This window comes from Trifolium pratense, linkage group LG1, assembly GCF_020283565.1.
Source record: "Trifolium pratense cultivar HEN17-A07 linkage group LG1, ARS_RC_1.1, whole genome shotgun sequence".
In the NCBI taxonomy this organism is placed as follows: Eukaryota; Viridiplantae; Streptophyta; class Magnoliopsida; order Fabales; family Fabaceae; genus Trifolium; species Trifolium pratense.
In genome coordinates, this window is record NC_060059.1 from 26,476,932 (window position 1) to 26,497,491 (window position 20,560).

Here is a 20,560-nt window from a genome sequence, read left to right on the forward strand (position 1 = left end):
CTTCCTATCTTCCTTCCTACTATGAAATAATCACAACATCATCATCATCATCATCATCCTTGTTTAATCAAAACGCTGACTTGACTTGATTTTTTATTTTATTTTTTAAACCAAAAGGTGGAACCAAGAAGCTAACCACCACAAAATATATTAAACAAGATAGAGGATACAAAAAGGAGTGGATAAGATATGACCAAAACTCCATCAAGAAGAGAATCTAAAACTAGGCATACCATCAAGGAGTGAGTGGACTTGACTTGACTTGACTTGATGATATCTCATAATTCAAATTTACAATCATCAATTCAAATTTCTTTCATACTGCAACATGGGTGAGTTCCAATTTCTTTCTTTCATTTCAAAACCTTCTTAATGAATAATAACTGCCTTTTTTATATTTTCTCGAGTTTTGATTTTCTTTTTTTCCTTGTTTAATTTAGATGCTTCTTCTGCTATTTACAAAATTTTGCAGCAGGAAATATAAACTTTAATCTTCTTATCCGACAAGGCGCTCCTATTATCGGTAGGGCAGTAAGGATGGTAGCAGCAGTTGATTGGTCTGGCAAAGTCTTGAAAGAAGTCAAAAGAGAAAATAACAACCTCATTTTAAATCGAGATTTTGTGCTTCGAAAAGTTAATGCAACTGATCATAAAACTCAAATGATCAATGATGTTGTGTTTGAGTGGCTAGAAAAATCAGAGATACTCATACAAGAGGTGGAGAATCTTAGGATAGAAGAAAGATCGCCACTATGGAATGACTTTAAGGAATTGTTGGAAAAAATAACGGCACTGAATGCAAAATGTGAATTTGAACCATTTTCAACTCCAATTCCAAGTTTAGAACACTTCTCTTCTGGAAATATTGTGTGTTTTAATTCTAGAGAGAAGACATCAGATCAACTTTTAGTGGCACTGAAAGATGATAGTTGTTCTATGATTGGATTATATGGTAGGCAGGGTTCCGGTAAAACAACATTGGTGAAAGCAATGGGAGAGAAAGTTAAGTATTTAAAGATTTTTCAAGAGGTTTTATTTGCCAGGGCGTCCCAAAACAATATCAGAAGAATGCAAGATGAAATTGCTGACTTGTTAAATCTGAAATTTGATAAAAACAGTGACGCTGGAAGAGCAAGAAGAATATCATCAACAATAGATAGTATGAATTGTCCAATTCTAGTGATTTTCGATGATGTTCGGGTAAAATTTGATTTAGAGGATGTAGGCATTCCTTATAATAGTAATCGATGCAAGGTCCTTTTGACCACATGTTCTCAACAAGATTGTGATTTGATGCACACTCAAAAGGATATTCAACTTGGTCCCTTATCTACAGAGGAATCTTGGACTTTGTTCCAAAAACATTCAGGTATTCACGATGAGAAGTACTCCGCTTCATTTGACTTGTTGAATGTAGCTCGTGAAGTAGCTATTGAATGTGAAGGGTTACCTGGAACAATTAAAGATGCGGGATCTTCCTTAAGAAGTAAACCAATTGAGGAATGGAAAACAACACTAGATAGTCTGAAACATTCAATGGCCAAATGGCAAATTTTCCTCAGTTTTAGAGGAGAAGATACACGCCACACTTTTACAGGTTCTCTTTATCAAGCTTTATCTCAAGGTAGATTCAAAACTTTCATGGATGATGGAGGAGGACTGGACATTGGAGACCAAATTTCACCCTCTCTTCTAAATGCCATCGAAGCATCAAGGCTTTCGATTATTGTTTTATCTGAAAACTATGCAAATTCCACGTGGTGTCTTGATGAACTTGTCAAGATTCTTGAGTGTAAGAAATTGAAGAATCAAGAGGTTTGGCCAATCTTTTACAAAGTGAAGCCATCAGACATAAGACATATGAGAGAAAGTTATGGCAAAGACATGTCTCGACATGAAAATACATTTGGAATTAACTCCGAGAGAGTGCAAAAATGGAAGTCAGCTTTGTCAGAAGTGTGTAAGATATCTGGAAAGCATTATACGGACGGGTATGTAATATATTTCCAAACACTTCTATTTGCATTATTACATACCATTAACAAATATGATATAATTGAAGGTATGTGAATTGTAAAAAGAAATATGCTCTTCTTTATAGCTATCAATGTATGCAAGATTTTACTAACTATAAATGTAGAATTGAAATATTCTGTTGTTTAAGTTTGTTTGAAGTTTCAGTGCAGTTTTTGTATTCTATGTGGCAACTTGTTCTTGTAAGAAATTCATAGTCAAATTGAACTTAATTTATATGCTTTTTGTCTAAATAAATTTAAAACTATCTGCATAACTGAATTGAAAGGTCTTCTACATACTTTTGCAGGTACGAATATGAATTTATTAATACTATCGTGGAAGATGCCAATCGTATTAGAAGTCGTTTGCAAATACAAAACAGATATGTACTAGAATGAAGATGCAAACTCTTAGAACTTGTGTTGGGAGTTTTAACACATATTACAAGCCGGTTTTGTAAGGATGAGTTAGGCCTAACTCTCAATTCTAAGAGTAAAGGTGACAAATTCTTGTTAAATACTCTTTCATGTATCTAGACTTTGATCCAAGCTCGTATGAAATTCATGTGATTATTTTTATGTTTATTGTCTTCTGATTTTATGTAATAAACTTCAAATTTTCTGCAGAATTAGTGCATTCAAATCATCTTCGATAATGTCCTATAAACTTTCTGCAGAATTTGCAAGCTAAACTGTCACTGCTAGTGACACTGTGAAACCAAGAAAAGAAAAAGCTGAGGAAAGTTTTATAAATTCGAAAAGCAAGTTTTTCAGTGCGAAAATGCACTGTGAAGCCTCATGACTTCCCAATTATTGGAAGATTTTATCCTCAATGATCTCTTCTTGCGAACATAAGCTGGTGATAACCTATAACAACAACAAAATTTATAGCCTTAATACAACACATGTTGTTGGGGTGCATTGTGCGAGTGTCCTAAACCCGAGATATGATATCTGGTCATTTTTTAGCGAGGTATATATATAAGTCGACCAAACTAATCATGTATAAGATGTATGATCGTGAAGGGGAGTATTGGAGTTGAAGAGAGCTTTGGAGTCCTTAACCATGAGTCCTGCATACCTCTGTGTCGAGTATTGTTTAGTTTAACTCAAGGGCCTTCAATTCAACTTTCATAGCACTTCTCCATTCGGGAATTTGGCTTGACTTACACATGCAATTGGCTCTGTGCGCCCTATTCATGGATAACCTAAGCACTTTACACCCACAACGGGCAGCACTACATCTTTTTGCCGTTTTAAAAATGCAAATCTTGGCTGAAATTATTTCGAGACTTGGCACGCGCACATCAAAACACCTTATATTATATATTTCAAGTTTTACAAGTTACTTATCTAAAACCCTACACCTACACCTACCAACCTTACTAACCCATTCGAATTACGAAATCCTTTAAGGCTGCATCACCAAGACTTAGTTTGTCTGCATAAATTCAACCAATTATTCTACAAGCCTAGTACCAAACCACTAAGTAACCTCAATTCATACACCGTCACTTAGTTTTAATATAACAATATTTTCCAAAGTACGAAATAGGATCCTTGTGATATAAATTTGAGGCGTGAGAATCTTATCGAAATAGGCTTATATGTACAAACATTTTTCAACATTGTAAATCCAAGGCCATAATCTTTCATGTAGTAAACACAAATCAATTTTAGCCTATGCTAAGCCACTAGTTTTATAAGCTAAACTGTTACGGTGAAACTGTGAAACCAAAGAAAGAAAAAAATATGGAAAGTTTTCTAATTACAAAATGCAAGTTTTCGAGTGCAAAAATGTCATTGTGAATCTACATGACTTCCCTAGCTGTTGGAAGCTCTTATCCTCAATGATCTGTGCTTGCTACCATGATCTGATGATGACGACCTATAACAATAACAAATTTATATCCTTAATTCAATGCTTTCAGTGGTTTTGGACAGAACAATTGAAAAGCATAGAGACCTAAATATAGCACAAGTTGTTGATGTGCATCGTGTGAGTGTCGTAAACCCGGATACTGAGGTGCGAACGAAAATATAAGTTTCAAAGAAAAGCGAGCTATGGCATACCCTAACTCTGAATTTCTTTTATTCTTTAGCTCCTCAAGCTGTATATTTAAAGTATAAAGATTAAAGATTAATATCATTATAACATTATAATTTTGGACTAAATTTTGATTCTTACTTGTTTACGCAGATCTTCAATCTCTGCCATAGCCATTTGCTCCTGCATATCAGTAAATTAAAGCCTTTTAAGTCAGTGATTTTGATTTAGTCAAGAAAAAAAAAATCAGTGATTTTGACACAAAAATCAAATTTAATTTAATTCCAAAATTTTCTATGCATATTATTTATATCTACTCTCTTTTATTTCGGATATCTAATAGAACGAAAATTACAACTAATGCCATGTACCTGGAACCTGGATTTCTCAAGTTGATCAACAAGCACTTGTTCCTGCAACATCATAGCTAGTGTGAGTGCATAAGATTAATGACAGCACATCCATAAATTAGAATGGCTTGAACTGAAGAACTGATAGAAAACGGAAATTGAATACGAGAAAGATCTATTTAACAATATGCTTCAACATAATGCATGTGAATACTATAATGTCTCATATTTGGATGGATAAATCAGGACAACATTGTATTTTTTTTTTCGTCCGACCCTATATCTAAATCTCGGTTATATTATAAGGAACTATGGTGCATCAAAATAAGACAATACAATTGAATCACTTTGGTCTTTGTTATTTGTACCTTCTTGGTTTTGACGGCTAATATCGCTTCACTCAGTTGATTTTCTAGATCCTTCAGTTCTTTAATCTGCAATCCATTGAGCTCCTTACCGATCATCCTTCTGCACAATATAAAAAATACTATGAGAAACAAATCTGAACCAAAAATCCGACTAGAAATAAGCACAACTTACACGTAAGCTGAGCGCAGTTTTGCCATTTCTTCCTGCAGAATGGCAGCATCAAGCTCCACAACCTATTTAAAATCATATAAGAATAAAACTTCAAAATATACACAAAGACAGTAGTTTCAAATACTATTCAGAATGTAAAAGAGATCACAAAATACAAAATGAGATATAAGCGCGCTAAGATTAGTCTGATATGAGAATGAACAAATACTGCATTAATTAATATAATTAAACACATACAGTTAAAAAAAGTACATACTTGTGGTGGAGGCTGAGCATTAGGCTGCTGTTGCTCGGCACCGTACCTTGAAAGGATGTGCTCCATGCTTCATCGATAAAATAAAATTTTGTAAAAATCAAATAGAATAAAATTTTAAATTTGTCAAAATAAGCGAGGAATAAAATAAAATAAATCAGAAGAAAATAAATGCCTCAATAAAAAATATTAACTGTTACAAAAAGAATAGAACCACTGAAAATTTATTCAAAAAAAAAGAATGAGCATTGACTTCACAATCTTTTCTTAATAATTGATTTGGAAGAAAAATAATAGAACAAAAAGTTTGAAGTTAATGGCTAATTGGATTGCAATTTTGGCAGTATATTTAAGAAATCAAGAATTGAACAAGGTAACCAGATTCTGCATTTCAATGTGAGATTCTTCATTGCAGTAACAAATAACAATAATTATTAATATTATCTATAGCAAAATTATGAAGAATCTCAACAGAACAAATATGAAGGTGCCAAAAATTATGAACAATCTCAACAGAACAAATAACAAATATGAAAAGTTTCAAAGGGTTATCTTATCACCTTGGTCTTGAGAACTCATAGAGCTTGCCAGTGCTAGAAAATACGATGACACCGACCTCCGCATCACAAAGAATAGACAATTCTTTGGCTTTCTTGAACAAACTCTTTCGTCGCTCGGAGAAGGCAACTTGTCTTCTAATCAAATTGTCAGTCTTCTCAATCTCAATATCTCTGCTCCCCATCCTCTTCTTTTTCTTCTTCTCTTCCACTTTCACAATTTCTTTCTTTTCTTCCACGCCAAACATTAACTAGAAATATATAGTAGTTGAGATTTAGCAAGGATAACTCAACTACTTTAACAGAAAACCAAAACTGAATAACAGAAAAAATTAACAACCTAGTACCTATCTTATCTAAAACTAACTAATCTAATATGACAACTAGAAGATGCTAACAGTAAAGTCAAAATGATGATAATAAGCCTAATATCTTCCCTTCAATCTGGAGAGTATATATTCGAGACACCCGGCTTTGGAAAGGGATTATAGAAGGGAATTGGTTCGAGAGATTTGGCGGCTGACGTATTTGGCTTGCATTTTTTTCAAGAACTATGTGGCAATGTGTCTTGGTAATAATTGGCTATACAATATAATGATGTAGGGAAATAAAAGGAATTTGAAGCTGTTGAAGCGGGATTGTTAACGATTGATTCTATCTCACAAGTAGCGAAAGCAAGAGTGCTATTAAAGTCATCCAGTCAATCGTTTATAAGATGTAGGATCATGAGGGGAAACATTAGAGTTGAAGAGAGCTTTGGAGTCTTTAACCATAGGTGTGTGCATGACTTTGCTCCTAATAAACTCGTCTTTGACACGATATCTAGGCAAGGAAGACTTTATGTCGCCAATGAATTCCAGCCAAGTATTGTTTAACTCGAGGGTCTTCAATTCAACTTGCATAGCACCTCTCCGTTCGGGAAATTGATTAGATTGATATTGGTTTTAGGCTCAAAATCATTACATATGCATGCAAATATCTAATGTGAGGTGGATATGCAGATTGGTAGGATAGAATAAAAGACAATGGAAGCCCTTAAAGTGGTTGTTTCTGCCTAGTTGATTTTCTAGGAGGTGGAATAGAATCGGTGCAAACGTTAAAACTACTTTAAACACGGGAGAAAGCGAGTAGAACAAGAATACAAGTAGGCGCTCAGCACATGCATTAGGCAGTCTACGCCGACAGTAGGCTGCCCTGCACCCTGTTGCTGTTCTAACAATGCAAATCTTGGCTCAAATAATTTTGAGACTTCAACACGTCTTATTTTTAACATGTATCATGATTTACAAGTCACTTATCCAAAACCTACTTCTATGAGTTAATCAAAATGTTTATCATTCAATGTAAAATCTACTGTAATTGTATATAGTATATAGATATATAGATTACATTTTTGTAACCTTCTTCCAATGGCTCTTTCTATTAATTTAGATCATGTTTAGAAAATATATTTATCACAGATATAGTGCTAAAACAGTGCCAAATATTTTCCAAAGCAAGAAAGATTGTGATATATAGAATTAAATTTGATGCCGCGGAAGAAGCTTGTAGAAATAAAGCTTCTGAGTCCTTCCTAACCATCTAGAGGCATAGCCATAATACCTTAAAAACTGTTTGGATAAACAAAATGACCAACATTTTTCAACATTGTGAATCCAAGGCCACAAATTTTTAATCTATAAGCAACTAGTTTTATAAGCTAAACTGTCACTGCAAAACCAAAGAAAGAAAAAGCTAGGGAATGTTTTCCAACTTAGTAAGGCAAGTTTTTCAGGGCAAAAATGTCACTGTGAAGCCACTTGACTTCCCGAGTCGTTGCAAGGTTCTATCTTCAAGGCTTTCCTTTTCAAACCATAATCTGTTGACAACCTACAACATTAACAACAAAAATTGACAACCTTAATTAAAATGTACTTTTGAATCTCGTAATTATAATCAAATAGTAAAAGATTGGTGAGACATTTCATATGCGGAGCACGGATTCGTACACGCAATAGCCATCTTATTCGCACTTAGTATGTGTAAATTTCGTTGCTAGACTTTTTAAAAAATGCACTTTTGACAATCGGTCACAAAAATGCACGAGGAAAAGAAATCAACATTGAAAGCATAGGTTTCAATAAAAAAAGTTGAGTAGTGAAAACTGAAAAGGGCGTTAGCATACATACCCTAACTGCAAAGAAGTATCTGAAATCTCGTTATCCTCTGAAGCAAAATTGAAAAGAGGTTTTGAACCGTTGACGGAAACTGTCCTTTCCAATGAATGAAATTCAAGACACTCAGCCTTTCTTTTGTTTTCTATCTCCTCAAGCTGTTTACAATATAAAAGATTAAAGATTTAATTGATATGCACCGTGTAAAGATTAAAGATTCTACATATATATCACATAATTTTGACTTATGTTGGATTCTTACTTGTTTGCGAAGCGCTTCATTCTCCATCATAGCCTTTTGCGCCTGCATATCAATAAATTTTGAAAAGCCAATTAAATTATCAATTAGAAAAAGCTTAAAGGTGCATCTATAATTTTGTGTATATCATTAATCTAACACCTATATTTCTACAATATTTGAAGAAAACATAGCTGAAGAGAATGTAAGTTAGTCTCTTAAATTTTTTCAAAAGTACTTCTAAAAATGAGATGAATGGTATGTACCTGTAACCTGGATTTCTTAAGTTGTTCAACATACACTTGTTCCTGCAACATTATAGCTAGTGTGAGTACATAAGGTTGATAATGATAGCATATTCATGCACTAGCAAGGCTCGAACTCGAGAAGTAATTGAATTTGGTAATTGAAACATATGTCTTAAATTGAGTAGAAAACATATGAACTTATTTACAATATACTTTAACAGTTGCATTAAGAGGATCAAACTCATGATAAGCAGTTATTCAAATTAACATGAGCTTCAGCATGTCATGTGAGTCACACTGTCCACGTGTGCATTGACTTGCTGATGTGGCATGTGAGTCAATGTCCATGTATGCGTTGACTCGGTCAAAATCAGTGGGGGGCCAATCTTTTGCAAAAGGGGCTAAAGTTGGGGGCCAAAAGTGCTATTATGAAAGTAAGGGGGCCAAAATCGCAAGTTTGTGAAGGTTAAAAGGCCTAAAGTGCAATTTAGCCTTATTTTTAAAAGGTTTAATTAGTTAAATGGTCCCTTAAAGACATTTTAGGTTTCATAATGGTCCCTTAAAGAAAAAAAGGTCCGGATTGGTCCCTTAAAGACATTTCCGTTAACCAAAAAGGTCCTATCCGTTAATTTGTTTTTATATGAACCGTTTGATCATTTTATTAAAAATGCAATGGTTGGATTTGCATGTCTACTGAATGTAATGGTGAACCATCATCAAGTAAATATTTCTTTTGTTGTACATCTTTTTCTCTCTCTTGTTCTTCATGTTCATAAACAACTTCATAAAAAAAAAAATCCCTAAATTGGTAATTGAAATCCTAAATTCCAACCAAAAGATAGCATAACCAAAAACAAAATTTTCATTTCTGGGTCGTTGTTAACTTTTCACAGCGATGTTACGGCGAGTCGGTCATCACCTGCGGTGGTAAGAAGAGAAACGTGATAACCGAGTTGGGTCTGAAGAGATCAAGAAAGTGGTTGCAGTGCCTTCGTGTGAACCGGAGGTGAAGCGGTTGAGTAACTTGGAACGGTTCTTGGAATCAATTACACCTTCTTTGCTTTAACAATGTTTTTAGGATTTGGGTTTTTTGGATTTAGATTTACATGAAAAATATAATTTTTTTTTTTCTGATCTGGATTTTGGTTGAAGGAGATTTATGAAGATGATGATGAATGTTAAAAAGAAATTTAGAAAGAGATTTAGATTTTTAATTTAGGGTTAATATGTATTTTGTAGTTATAAAATTATTTTTATGTTTATTCTAAATCGATTTGAATTTTTTATGTTTAATGAAAAGGGGATAATCATGAAGTTGAAGAAATTGAAGATGTTGAAGCTGTTACAAATCCTTCAAACACTGTTGTTGAAGAAATTGTAGATATTTCACTTGATACTGTGTTTAGTGATAATGAAAATGAGGTGGTTGGTGATGATTCAGATAGTGATGGGTTTCTTTCAGAGGTTTGGATTTTTAATTTTTGAATTTTTTAAAGTATTTTTTTGGATTTGGATTTTTAAGAAGATGTTGATGAAGAATAAGGAAAGGAAGAAGATGAAGAAAAATATAATTTTTTTTCTGATCTGGATTTTGGTTGAAGGAGATTTATGAAGATGATGATGAATGTTAAAAAGAAATTTAGAAAGAAGATGAAGAAATTGAGAAAAAAACTAGTTGATAATGATGCACCATTAGATATAATGTACCTTCAAAATTCAATGGTTATTTTTTTCCAATAAGATCAAACGGCTTAAATTAAAAGAATTATTGAGATCTATGGTGGACCATATGCAATGGTGATCCACCTAATATATTTGGTGTTAAAAACTAACGGAAAGGACCTTTTTGGTTAACGGAGATGTCTTTAAGGGACCAATCTGAACCTTTTTTTCTTTAAGGGATCATTGTGAAACTTAAAATGTCTTTAAGGGACCATTTAACTAATTAAGCCGTTTTAAAAGGTTTCATTTTAGAGTTTGTTTTAGTCCTACATACAATTAGGTCTGCCCTGCATCTAAATCATGATCATATGACATGGAAATATGGTATATGAAAATAACACAATTGCATCACTTTGGTCTTTGTTATTTTTACCTTCTTGTTTTTGACAGCACATATCCCTTCACACAGTTGATTTTCTAGGTACTGCAGTTCTTTAAGGCCCAATCCATCAAGCTCCTTACCACTCATCCTTCTGCACAATATAAAACATAAAATTAGAACAAATATTTCATCAAGAAAATTATGATGGTTAATTATGTTTTTGTCAAGTATCCTAGCGGCCAGAATTTCACCCCTTAAGGTGAAAAAGTGGGGAATTCTGGGTTCGAACCCCAACCCTCTGCTGCATATTGCAATGTCTCTACAACTGAACTATGTGCACGGAGACGGTTAACTATTTTTCGTGTGCCATACATTAAGGTAGTTCACTGTCACTGATACATTAATATCAGTTTCTTTGTTTCATAAAGTGTGAGAGCAACTTACAAGTAAGATGAACGAAGTTTTGTTATTTCTTCTTGTAAAAGGGCAGTATCAGGCTCCACAACCTATTTAAAATTATTAAGTAAGAATAACACTTCAAAATATAAAAGATGAGACAAAATATAAAATGAGACAAGAGCTAAGATCAGTCTAATATGAGTAGTCCACATGGGGGGAAATGGTTGCAATAGAAATTAAAAAGAAAAAATGTGCAATAAAATCCAGTAATCATGATAAGAATAATGCTATGAATACACTCTTTAACACACTCATTTCTTACCAAAAAAAAATTCAACACACATTTTTTTATTGGTTGAAATTCATATGGATCCCATATGTGTCGCTATCGCTTCTGGATAAGAATAAAGGTACAACAAATACACAGTCATCTAATAACTAACTAATGAGTAAAAACTGCATATTAATATGAGTGGTCCACACATATATACATACTTCTGCTGGAGGCTCATCACCACTAGGTTGTTGTTGTTGTTGTTGCTCTGCTCCATTATTCAAATCAAGACTTCTAGTACCGTACCTTGAAAGGGTGTGCTCCATGCTTCATCAATAAAACAATTTTTTAAAAAAAATAAATGATGAATCAAATAAACTATATTGAAAATTTTACACAAAAGTAGAAAATTAGCTTGAGGATTGATTTGCAAATTAGCATGGAATTTGTTGGAACATAATCTTTTGTCATGTTCCTTTCACAATCTTCTCTTTGCAAAAAGTTAAACATGAGCCTGGGCGAGAAAACGCCGACCCAAATAGACACTTTGAGTTAGACCTTTTCATTTTACTTGTCATTGTCAACAATAATCAATAACTAATTTGGAACTAGTATGGTGATGGGGGCGGGAGCTGGTTTTGCCTCCCCCACCGCCGCCTCCGACTCCCCGCAGAAAACCTTATTTTGAACAAAAATTTGATGCCTAATTGATAGCAATTTTGAGCTTTTGGCCGTATAACTTAGAAATGTACAAGGTAACCTAACATGAGATTCTTCAACAAAAATCTCTTTATTTCTTCATAAAAATGGTTGAAAATTACCCCAAAAAATATCAATTCAATAAACCCCAAAAAATGCTAATATTCATAAATTTTTTCCAAAATAAAAATCTCCACCTTTTTTTTCTCTTTTTTTTTCAATCAAATTCTTTTTACTTACCAACAAACCAAACACTTCATTGCAAAAAACAATCTTTATCATCAAAAACAACATTCTAATCAGAAAAAATGTAAATTTACCAACAAAAAAAAAACTAATGAAAGGTTTAAAAGGGTAATCACCTTTTGCTTGAAAACTCATAAAGCTTCCCAGTTCCAGAATATATGATAACAGCAACCTCTGCATCACAAAGAACAGACAACTCTTTGGCTTTCTTAAGCAACCCATTTCGTCTCTTAGAAAAAGTAACTTGCCTGCTATTCAAATTCTCAATCTTCTTAATCTCAATCTTTCCTCTCCCCATTCTCTTCCACTTTCACAAAATCTCTTCTTTTCTTTTTCTCCACACCAAAGACTAAGACAAAAAAAACAAAGAGAAAAAAAGGACATTAAAAAGAAAGAGGTTTTGTTTTTGTTTGTCATACATAAAACACAAGGATTTTTTGTTTGTTTGAAAGAATTAGGAGTCTGCAAAAAGACAAAGAATACCAAAGAAGGAAAGTGTGACCAAAATTAGGAGTCTATAGGGAAAGGTTATAGATGGATTACTATGTGTGGCAATGTTCCTAATATGGTATTGTATTTACTTGGGGAGTAGGTAATAGCCACTTTAAGAACCTTTCTATAATGTATAACCAATACCAATATTTGGATGGTACTAGGATTCTCAATTTCTAACCAACCACAATGCTATTTTCCAACCGTGGTACAACTTTTTTAGAATTAAAAACTATACTTTTAATTTCAATTTCCATATTAATTCCAAATTCCAAATTTTAGTCTCTCTTTACTTTTGTGAAAATCTTTTCTATTTTTATACCTTCAAATTAAAATTGTTGTTAATTTTTTTTAGGTTACTATGAAGTTTTTCCACCATTATCATGGACACGGACACCGGATACGACACTGAACATACGGTTAATAATTTAAGAAAATAACACAATTAATTGTAATCATAAGTGTTTGTGTCGTGTTGGTGTCTTACTGGGACACGTGTACGGCTAATCTGAGGAGTGTTCGTACTTCATATAGCAATTGACTAATGTGTGTCGGAAACATGTGGGACACAAAAGATGAGTTCTCCTCTTCCGACCGTTTTCCATATGCAATGTGGTACGCATAAGATGGGTGTTGTGACAAGTGTGAGGTAAATTAAGTCCCCTTCACTTATATTGTTGTTCTTAAGCCCAATGTGGATGATTCTTCTCATGACCCAACAATGGGTTCTTCCCTCCCAACTGTTTTCCATATGCAAGAACTAAGAATCGAATCTTAACCATCTGCTTAAGGAGCCAAAAACACTTATCGTTTGGACCAATTTATTGTTGGTTAATTAGTATTAATTTTACTTGCAAACAATGAGAAACTTTTCTTTAATTAGAGTGAACAGTTCTGTGCATTTTTAGAAAATAATAAAAATGTTAAAAAATTATTTTCATTATTTTAAAAAATACATCATCTCTAACTAACCTTTTTCTTTCAATTGCAATTGTTCATTTTATGAATCACACGCATCTTCTTGTTAACAAATTAAAATAAAAACAAAAAATATTTTAGAAAATGAACAAATATCTTTTAAGGATATTTGTCTTATTAAAAAAAGAAAAGGATATTTGTCAGGTTGTACTTGAAAGTTGAAGGATTATATTTATCTAATTATCGTAAATTATTTACTTGGATTGGCAATTCAAGCAATCCTTTGTTTATTTTTCACTCAAACGGTGTTTTCCAAATATACTTTTAACATTCTATTCTAAGTAGGACAACAACACAACTTTATTTGTAAGCGTTAATTTGGGTAAGTATATTTTTAAATTCTATAAATTTATTGAATTTTGCTTTAAACTCTTATTACTCCCTCCGATCCTTTATATAAGAAAAGTTTTGTTTTTTATTGTAAAATGAATGTGTTTATTTTACAATGAACCTAAAAAAGCAAAATTTTTCTTATATATAAGATTGGAGGGAGTAATTTTTAATTGATTTTGACCTCTCTTTATTTCAAAGTAAGTATGTGTTTGGTTTTGCGGTGACTAGAATTGATTCTGGGAGAATTGAGTTTGATAGAATTGATTTTAGTTAAAAGTGAGTTGAATGTAAATTGATTTATGTTTGGATACTATCACGGTAAAAGCAATTTACATGAGATATGTTGTTTGGATAATTTACATCAAAATTGCTTTTGAATATGAAAATTACCAAAAAGGACCTAACATATTATGACAATAATATATAAAAACAATGAACACTCCAAGTCTCCAATCCAATAGTAAAAAAAAAAAAAAAAAAAACAAAAGTTTAGCTGAAAACATAACAATAGTTGCGTAAAATACAATAAAAATTAAAGCTTATTAATCAAAGGCAGGCAGGTGTCTCTTTCTACCATTTCCACTTCATTCTCCAATTCTCTAGAAACTTCGATAGTTTCAATTTTCATGTTCAAACTTACCCATTCTACCATTTCACCTCCCCATTTCTCAATTTTCTTCTCCAATCACACAACTATTCTTCTCCAGATCTGGGTTCATTTTGGCAAATGCAAAGGGGATAGGTTTTTCCTTGATGTTGTTTATATGTTTAACTCAATTTCACGTTGTTGCAACTTGCAAATACAGAGGGGATGAATGATAAATAAACCCGGGTCATGATTTTGGCCTCACTGATTCACTATAAGGGCAATAAAGGAAGAAAATGAGTTATGTAATGGTCAACAAACCATAAATGAAGAATTGATTTTGGCTTCAACGCAGAAGCTACGATTTGCTGCTTCTAATAGAATCGATTCTGCACAAGAGAATCACGTTGAAGGACAGAAATCCAAACAAGATCCTAAGATGGAAAAACCACGTTGAAGGGTGAAAACGTGCGTTGAAGGGCTGCAAACGCCAAACCAAACATACAAAGCAATTTGATTTGTTACGATAACATGACTTGAAACGTTTGGATGATGATACACCTTTCTTATAGTTTAATTTGAGGTCTCATTACTCTAGGAATATAACATTTTAAAAAATGTAGGACTATTTTGCCATGATCTCGCCCAAAATATTAAAGACGAGTAGTTCATTTTGGAAAGGAGGGGTACTTTTCAATTAAAAAAAAAAACTATTTTTCTTTTTGCTCCGATTGTGTTACTTGCGCGCCTCTTGCATTTTCATTGTTACTTTTTCCACTATTAAAATAGCGGACGTTATTCGCTACTTATCTAGAAAAAAAAGTAAATAAATGAAAAAAAAGTTCGCTACTTATCTAAAGAATTGAGTTCACTACCTATCTTACGGATGAAGCTAACACATGAATATTATAAAAAAAAATTATGAACTCTTCAACAATAACAACATAGTATATTGGAATGAAGAAGAACGATATAAACATAAATATTGGAATTAAAAACATCAATTAAACAAAAACAAGTCTATGGAAGATTTTATCAACCACTTCTTCTTCCTCGGGTTCAACAATGCACATCGTGATTTCATCAAATGTCCTCTGACGAATCAAACTAGAACAAATCTGACCAGCGTCACATCTAACTTGATTGGTCCCTTCATATACTGAGAGAAAATAGGGAACATAGTTCGTACATCGTCGTCGTTTTGAAATTTCATATTGGTGAAACTAACGCGCCTGTCATCTAGAGAGACTAAGAGAAATCTGAAGGTCACCTAAAAATCCACTCATAAATAAAATGAAAATTGCATATAAAATAAAGAAAATTAGACTTAATTGTTTTCTATTTAGTCCAAAATTATTATACCACAAACCAACCCATGAATTGGTAATTGACATTGTCATGTGTTGGAAGCAAGGATTCAAACGTGAGTTGCTCCATCTCTCAAACCAACCACTTATAAAAGTACTCATGAGTTTCCAAGGCCACAACCACAAGAAATTCCAATGTTTGCTGCCCAAATGATGTCAAAATCATAAAATTAAAATGAACAAAAAATTCATTTTTTTAGTGTACTTTTTTTATAAGTTTCTTTTCACATGCTCAATGAACTCATGATCTCATCAAGTTCCCAAAAAATGCGAAAATGTGAGTATAATGTGTTGATCTATTGGCCATCATAGCCAAAAAGAACTATCGAAATTGATTCTTTTCTGTCGATAACCCCCAAAATGACAGGGTTAAAAGAAATAACTAATAAGAGTTTAGCTACACTCCACGGAGATGAAGAATTTTAGTGAGAAGAAATTGATTTAATTCTTTGATAATTTGCAGTTAACAAAAGTACAATAAATAAATTCTTTAGCACAACCAAACTTAGCTATAATGCTATGAGTTTGTTACAACATCAGTTTCCCACTACGCAAAATGATCGGCAAAACTAAAACAACAGAAATCAAACAATCATTGGAAATAATTTGCAAATTATTGCAACAAAATTTAGAAGTTAATAGAACAAAAGAGAACTTAAGCTACTGAGTATGACTTCCACATTAATCTTGCACATAATCATTACTCAACCATTTGGGAGCTCTCCTCACTCTTGGGCCCAAATTCTCTATGACCTTGTCTTGAGTTAAAGCTATATCTTGCCTAATTTCTTCTTGCACCTCCGTATCGTTGCCTCCCATCGTATCAATGGTATCGATATCGGATAATCTTTTGCTGGCAATATCAGTTTTATTGGGGCGAAAAGTTCCCCAAAGGAAATCTCCTTCATAGACGACAGCAATAGTACCTGGGGAGGAGTTTAATTTATGTTATATGATCATGAAGACGAAAAAAGAAATTATAAATGCTGATAATTCATCAAAGTAAAACTTCACGATTATAATGAAATGCTTGAAATAATAAATATACCCACCCCTCGAGTTCTCGTCAAGCTTGTTTGAGGTAAAAACCATCAACTCAACTTCATCAACAAAACTTCTCAACATTAAGTTTTTATCATCCATAAACTTGATTAGGCTATTTAAGTTCTTTTTGGACCTATAATCAAATGAAAACAAGATGTAATAGCAGCTTAAACAACAAATAATCGCTTAGTAAAAAAAAAAAACAATTTAGGAAGCAAAAGCTAACCTCTCATTGTTATCTAATGGAAAGAAATATAATGCTAGATCTTGAATAGTGGGAGGATAATCTTGATATACATCTTTCAAGACATTCAAGGCAGAAAGTGATTCCAGTCGAAGGACCGAGGGAAGTTTTTTTGAAAAAATGTATGCCTTCCTACTAACAATGCATGGAGGTTGCGCCACAAACCCATCATAAAATTCACCAGATGCATCTCCTTGAAGAATTTGGAATTGGCCACTAGAAAATGGTCATCATCATATAAAAATTTTATGGTATATGAAGGTCTCATCCGATAATAGTTCAAAATTGATGCATAATGAGAATATAAAAGGTTCACAAGATTGCGAGGTAAGACAATTTTTTGATAGAGGAAGAAAAGTACAAACCTCCAAGCACGAATTTCAGCGGGCAGATATCTAAAATTTTGGTAGAATATTTCAGGTATATGTCCCTCTGTTTGTCCTGTAATATACGAACAATCTCAAACATAAATGTCATGGAAAACGTGCAAGTAAAGGATTTAAACAATTTTTCAAACCTATTTATGTAGAACTATATCATAACAGTGACACTAACAAACTTATATATTTTGAGGTACTAGCTCGTTTGTTTCGATGTATGTATGTTTTGTTTGAAGGCACGGGGATTGCAGCGAAGATGGAGAGAAATTCTCACCTTTTAATAGTGAAGCTTGTTCATCAGTGATTATATTTTTCTGAACTACATTTGTTGGAATATTTCCTTGTGCCAGAGGTGCTATAGAGGAAGCATGTTGATCAGCTATAGGTGATGCATGGTGATCCTAAAAAAAAATACAAAGCCAAAAAATAAATTAGAATCAAATAATAAAAATATTCAAATTATATAAAAAAAAAACAATTTGTAACTTACATGGCCCTTGTTAGATGGTCCTTCTGAAAATTCAATTGGCTCAGGACCAGGAAACATGCCCTTAGTAGCATCAACTAACATACCACCATCATCACCCTCGGCCTCCTCCTGACCGCCAACATCCATATCAGCATCACGGTCAACCTTAGCCTCTTCCACTTGAGGCTCAACCTGTCTCTGCCAGTGACCCCACTCCTCACGAAGCTTAGCAGTCTTTTCCCGCCTAGCAAAGGCATGGGTTGACAAAGTAGCATCAACTGACATACCACCATCATCACCCTCGGCCTCCTCCTGATCGCCAACATCCATATTAGCACCACAGTCAACCTTAGCCTCTTCCACTTGAGGCTCAACCTGTCTCTGCCAGTGACCCCACTCCTCATGAAGCTTAGCAGTCTTTTCCCGCCTAGCAAAGGCATGGGTTGACAAAGTAGCATCAATTGACATACCACCATCATTACCCTCAGCCTCCTCCTCATTGCCAACATCCATATCAGCATCACGGTCAACCTTAGCCTCTTCCACTTGAGGCTCAACTTGTCTCTTCCAGTGACCCCACTCCTCACGAAGCTTAGCAGTCTTTTCCCGCCTAGCAAAGGCATGGGTTGACAAAGTAGCATCAATTGACATACCACCATCATTACCCTCAGCCTCCTCCTCATTGCCAACATCCATATCAGCATCACGGTCAACCTTAGCCTCTTCCACTTGAGGCTCAACCTGTCTCTGCCAGTGACCCCACTCCTCATGAAGCTTAGCAGTCTTTTCCCGCCTGGCAAAGGCATGGGTTGACAAAGTAGCATCAACTGACATACCACCATCATCACCCTCAGCCTCCTCCTCATCGCCAACATCCATATCAGCATCACAGTCAGCCTTAGCCACTTTAACTTTTGGCTCAACCTGTCTCCGTCGTTGACCCCCTCGCTCTTCACGAAGCTCAGCAGTCTTTTCCCGTCTAGCAAAGGCCTGGGTTGACAAAGTAGAGCTTTCTGGAATAGCCATTCTGGTTGGTGGAAAAGTAGTTACAACATGTTTAGGGCCTTCAACAAAACTAAGATGATTAATGACTTGATCTTCGTCGAGGTACTTCACTTTCCCCGGTGGTGGAGCTTTTCTAGCCGTTCTTCGATGCATTGTTACTGGAGAGATAGACTAGAAATTAGCAAAGATTAACAACGAAGGGTATGTTTGGGAACAAATGGAGAATGTGCACCAGATAGTAAGAACCTTGTTTCATTTATAGTCTCGTTGTTGATGGCAAATTAGGGAAACATTTATTAATATGATTTATACCTTATCTATTTTTCTCTATTTTTTATTATAAGAAAAAAATTAATGTTTAAATTCATTGAATTGTTTTTTTTACTAATATACAGATATATTAATAATTTTTTATTATAAGAAAAAAATTAATTTTTAGATTTATTGAATTAATTTTTTTACTAATATACAAATATATTAATAATTTTTTATTATAAGAAAAAAATTAATTTTTAGATTTATTGAATTAATTTTTTTACTAATATATTAATTGTTTATAATAAAAAAAATTAATTTTAGATTCGTTGAATTTTTTTACTAACATATTCAATTTTTTTTTTGGTTACTAACGTATGCATTGAATTGTTGATCAGATATTAATAATTTTCTATTGCATAGAGGCATAGGATTAGCATTATTAGATATCTCTCTGATGTCTACTATTTGCTAGGGATGTCAACGAGGCGGAGGAAGTTTCCTCGTTCCCCGTCCCAAAGTGCTGCGGGGGAGTTTTTGTCCTCATCCTCATCCCCACAGATCCGCAAGATACACGCGGAGATCCAAGGATATTGAATATTAATAAAATTTCTATATTTTTCGGTCTTAATTATGACAATAGAATGACGTTATTTTTTCCTGTTTTATTTAAAAATAAATAAATATTTTGTATCTTGCTTTTTTAAAAAATAAAAACAACACATAGTGCATTTATAATCAAAAAAATATTCAAAAGCATTTGGCTACTAATAATCATACAAAACCTAATAGCCAAAATATTCCATAATGTATATTGCAAAGTATGCATAATCATACAAAAATTCATAACCAAAATATCTCAAAACTATTGGAAAAAATAATGGACAAACTCCTCGGTTGCTTTTTATTTTTTTAATAATAATAATAATAATAATAATAATAATAATAATAATAATAATAATAATAATAATAATAATAATAATAATAATAATAATTTAATTGATATGCACCGACGGTGTAAAATAGTTTTACACGATCGTCCAATAAACAACCAATATTTTGCCATGTCATATCAAGAAAATGGGGTGAAGTGGGATGATGTGGCGGAAAACATGGTTGGTATTGATTGACAGTATTCGGGGAATCCGCGGAGACAGATGCATCTTCCCCGATCCCGCCCCGAAGTGCCCACGGATGAATTTTTACCTCCATCTCTGTCCACACGGGAAAAAAATCCCTGTTTTCGGAGCTCCGAACGGGGCAATCCCCGCAGGGATCCACTCTAACGGATGCAAATTGACATCCTACTAGTCACTATGATGTCTTATAATGCTCTTAATTTAC

At 33.5% G+C, this 20,560-nt stretch overlaps 3 protein-coding genes across 4 annotated transcripts; 1 reads left to right on the top strand and 2 right to left on the bottom strand.

Moving 5' to 3' along the window:
- The first annotated feature begins 109 nt into the window (after positions 1–109).
- LOC123902223 (probable disease resistance protein At1g52660) lies at positions 110–2,839 on the top strand. 2 transcript variants are annotated; one of them, XM_045951890.1, is made up of 4 exons: positions 113–250; positions 294–332; positions 473–1,991; positions 2,324–2,677. In XM_045951890.1, exons 2-4 carry the CDS (start codon positions 329–331, stop codon positions 2,412–2,414), a joined length of 1,614 nt encoding a protein of 537 aa, XP_045807846.1. In that variant the 5' UTR covers positions 113–250; positions 294–328; the 3' UTR covers positions 2,415–2,677. The 2 variants fall into 2 exon arrangements, with proteins under 2 accessions (XP_045807845.1, XP_045807846.1); XM_045951889.1 differs by having other exon boundaries at positions 110–332; positions 441–1,991; positions 2,324–2,839.
- LOC123891316 (MADS-box transcription factor 23-like) lies at positions 2,786–5,947 on the bottom strand. Its single transcript, XM_045941154.1, has 8 exons — positions 5,766–5,947; positions 5,209–5,275; positions 4,953–5,014; positions 4,781–4,880; positions 4,434–4,475; positions 4,204–4,245; positions 4,089–4,126; positions 2,786–2,882 (listed from the first exon to the last, which is right to left on the bottom strand). The coding sequence occupies exons 1-8, from the start codon at positions 5,945–5,947 to the stop codon at positions 2,786–2,788; spliced, it is 630 nt and encodes a 209-aa protein (XP_045797110.1).
- Positions 5,948–7,202: 1,255 nt separating this feature from the next.
- On the bottom strand, positions 7,203–12,588 carry LOC123902224 (agamous-like MADS-box protein AGL18). Its single transcript, XM_045951891.1, has 8 exons — positions 12,180–12,588; positions 11,340–11,445; positions 10,890–10,951; positions 10,497–10,596; positions 8,420–8,461; positions 8,178–8,219; positions 7,931–8,073; positions 7,203–7,631 (listed from the first exon to the last, which is right to left on the bottom strand). Exons 1-8 carry the CDS (start codon positions 12,359–12,361, stop codon positions 7,547–7,549), a joined length of 762 nt encoding a protein of 253 aa, XP_045807847.1. The 5' UTR covers positions 12,362–12,588; the 3' UTR covers positions 7,203–7,546.
- Positions 12,589–20,560: the final 7,972 nt, after the last annotated feature.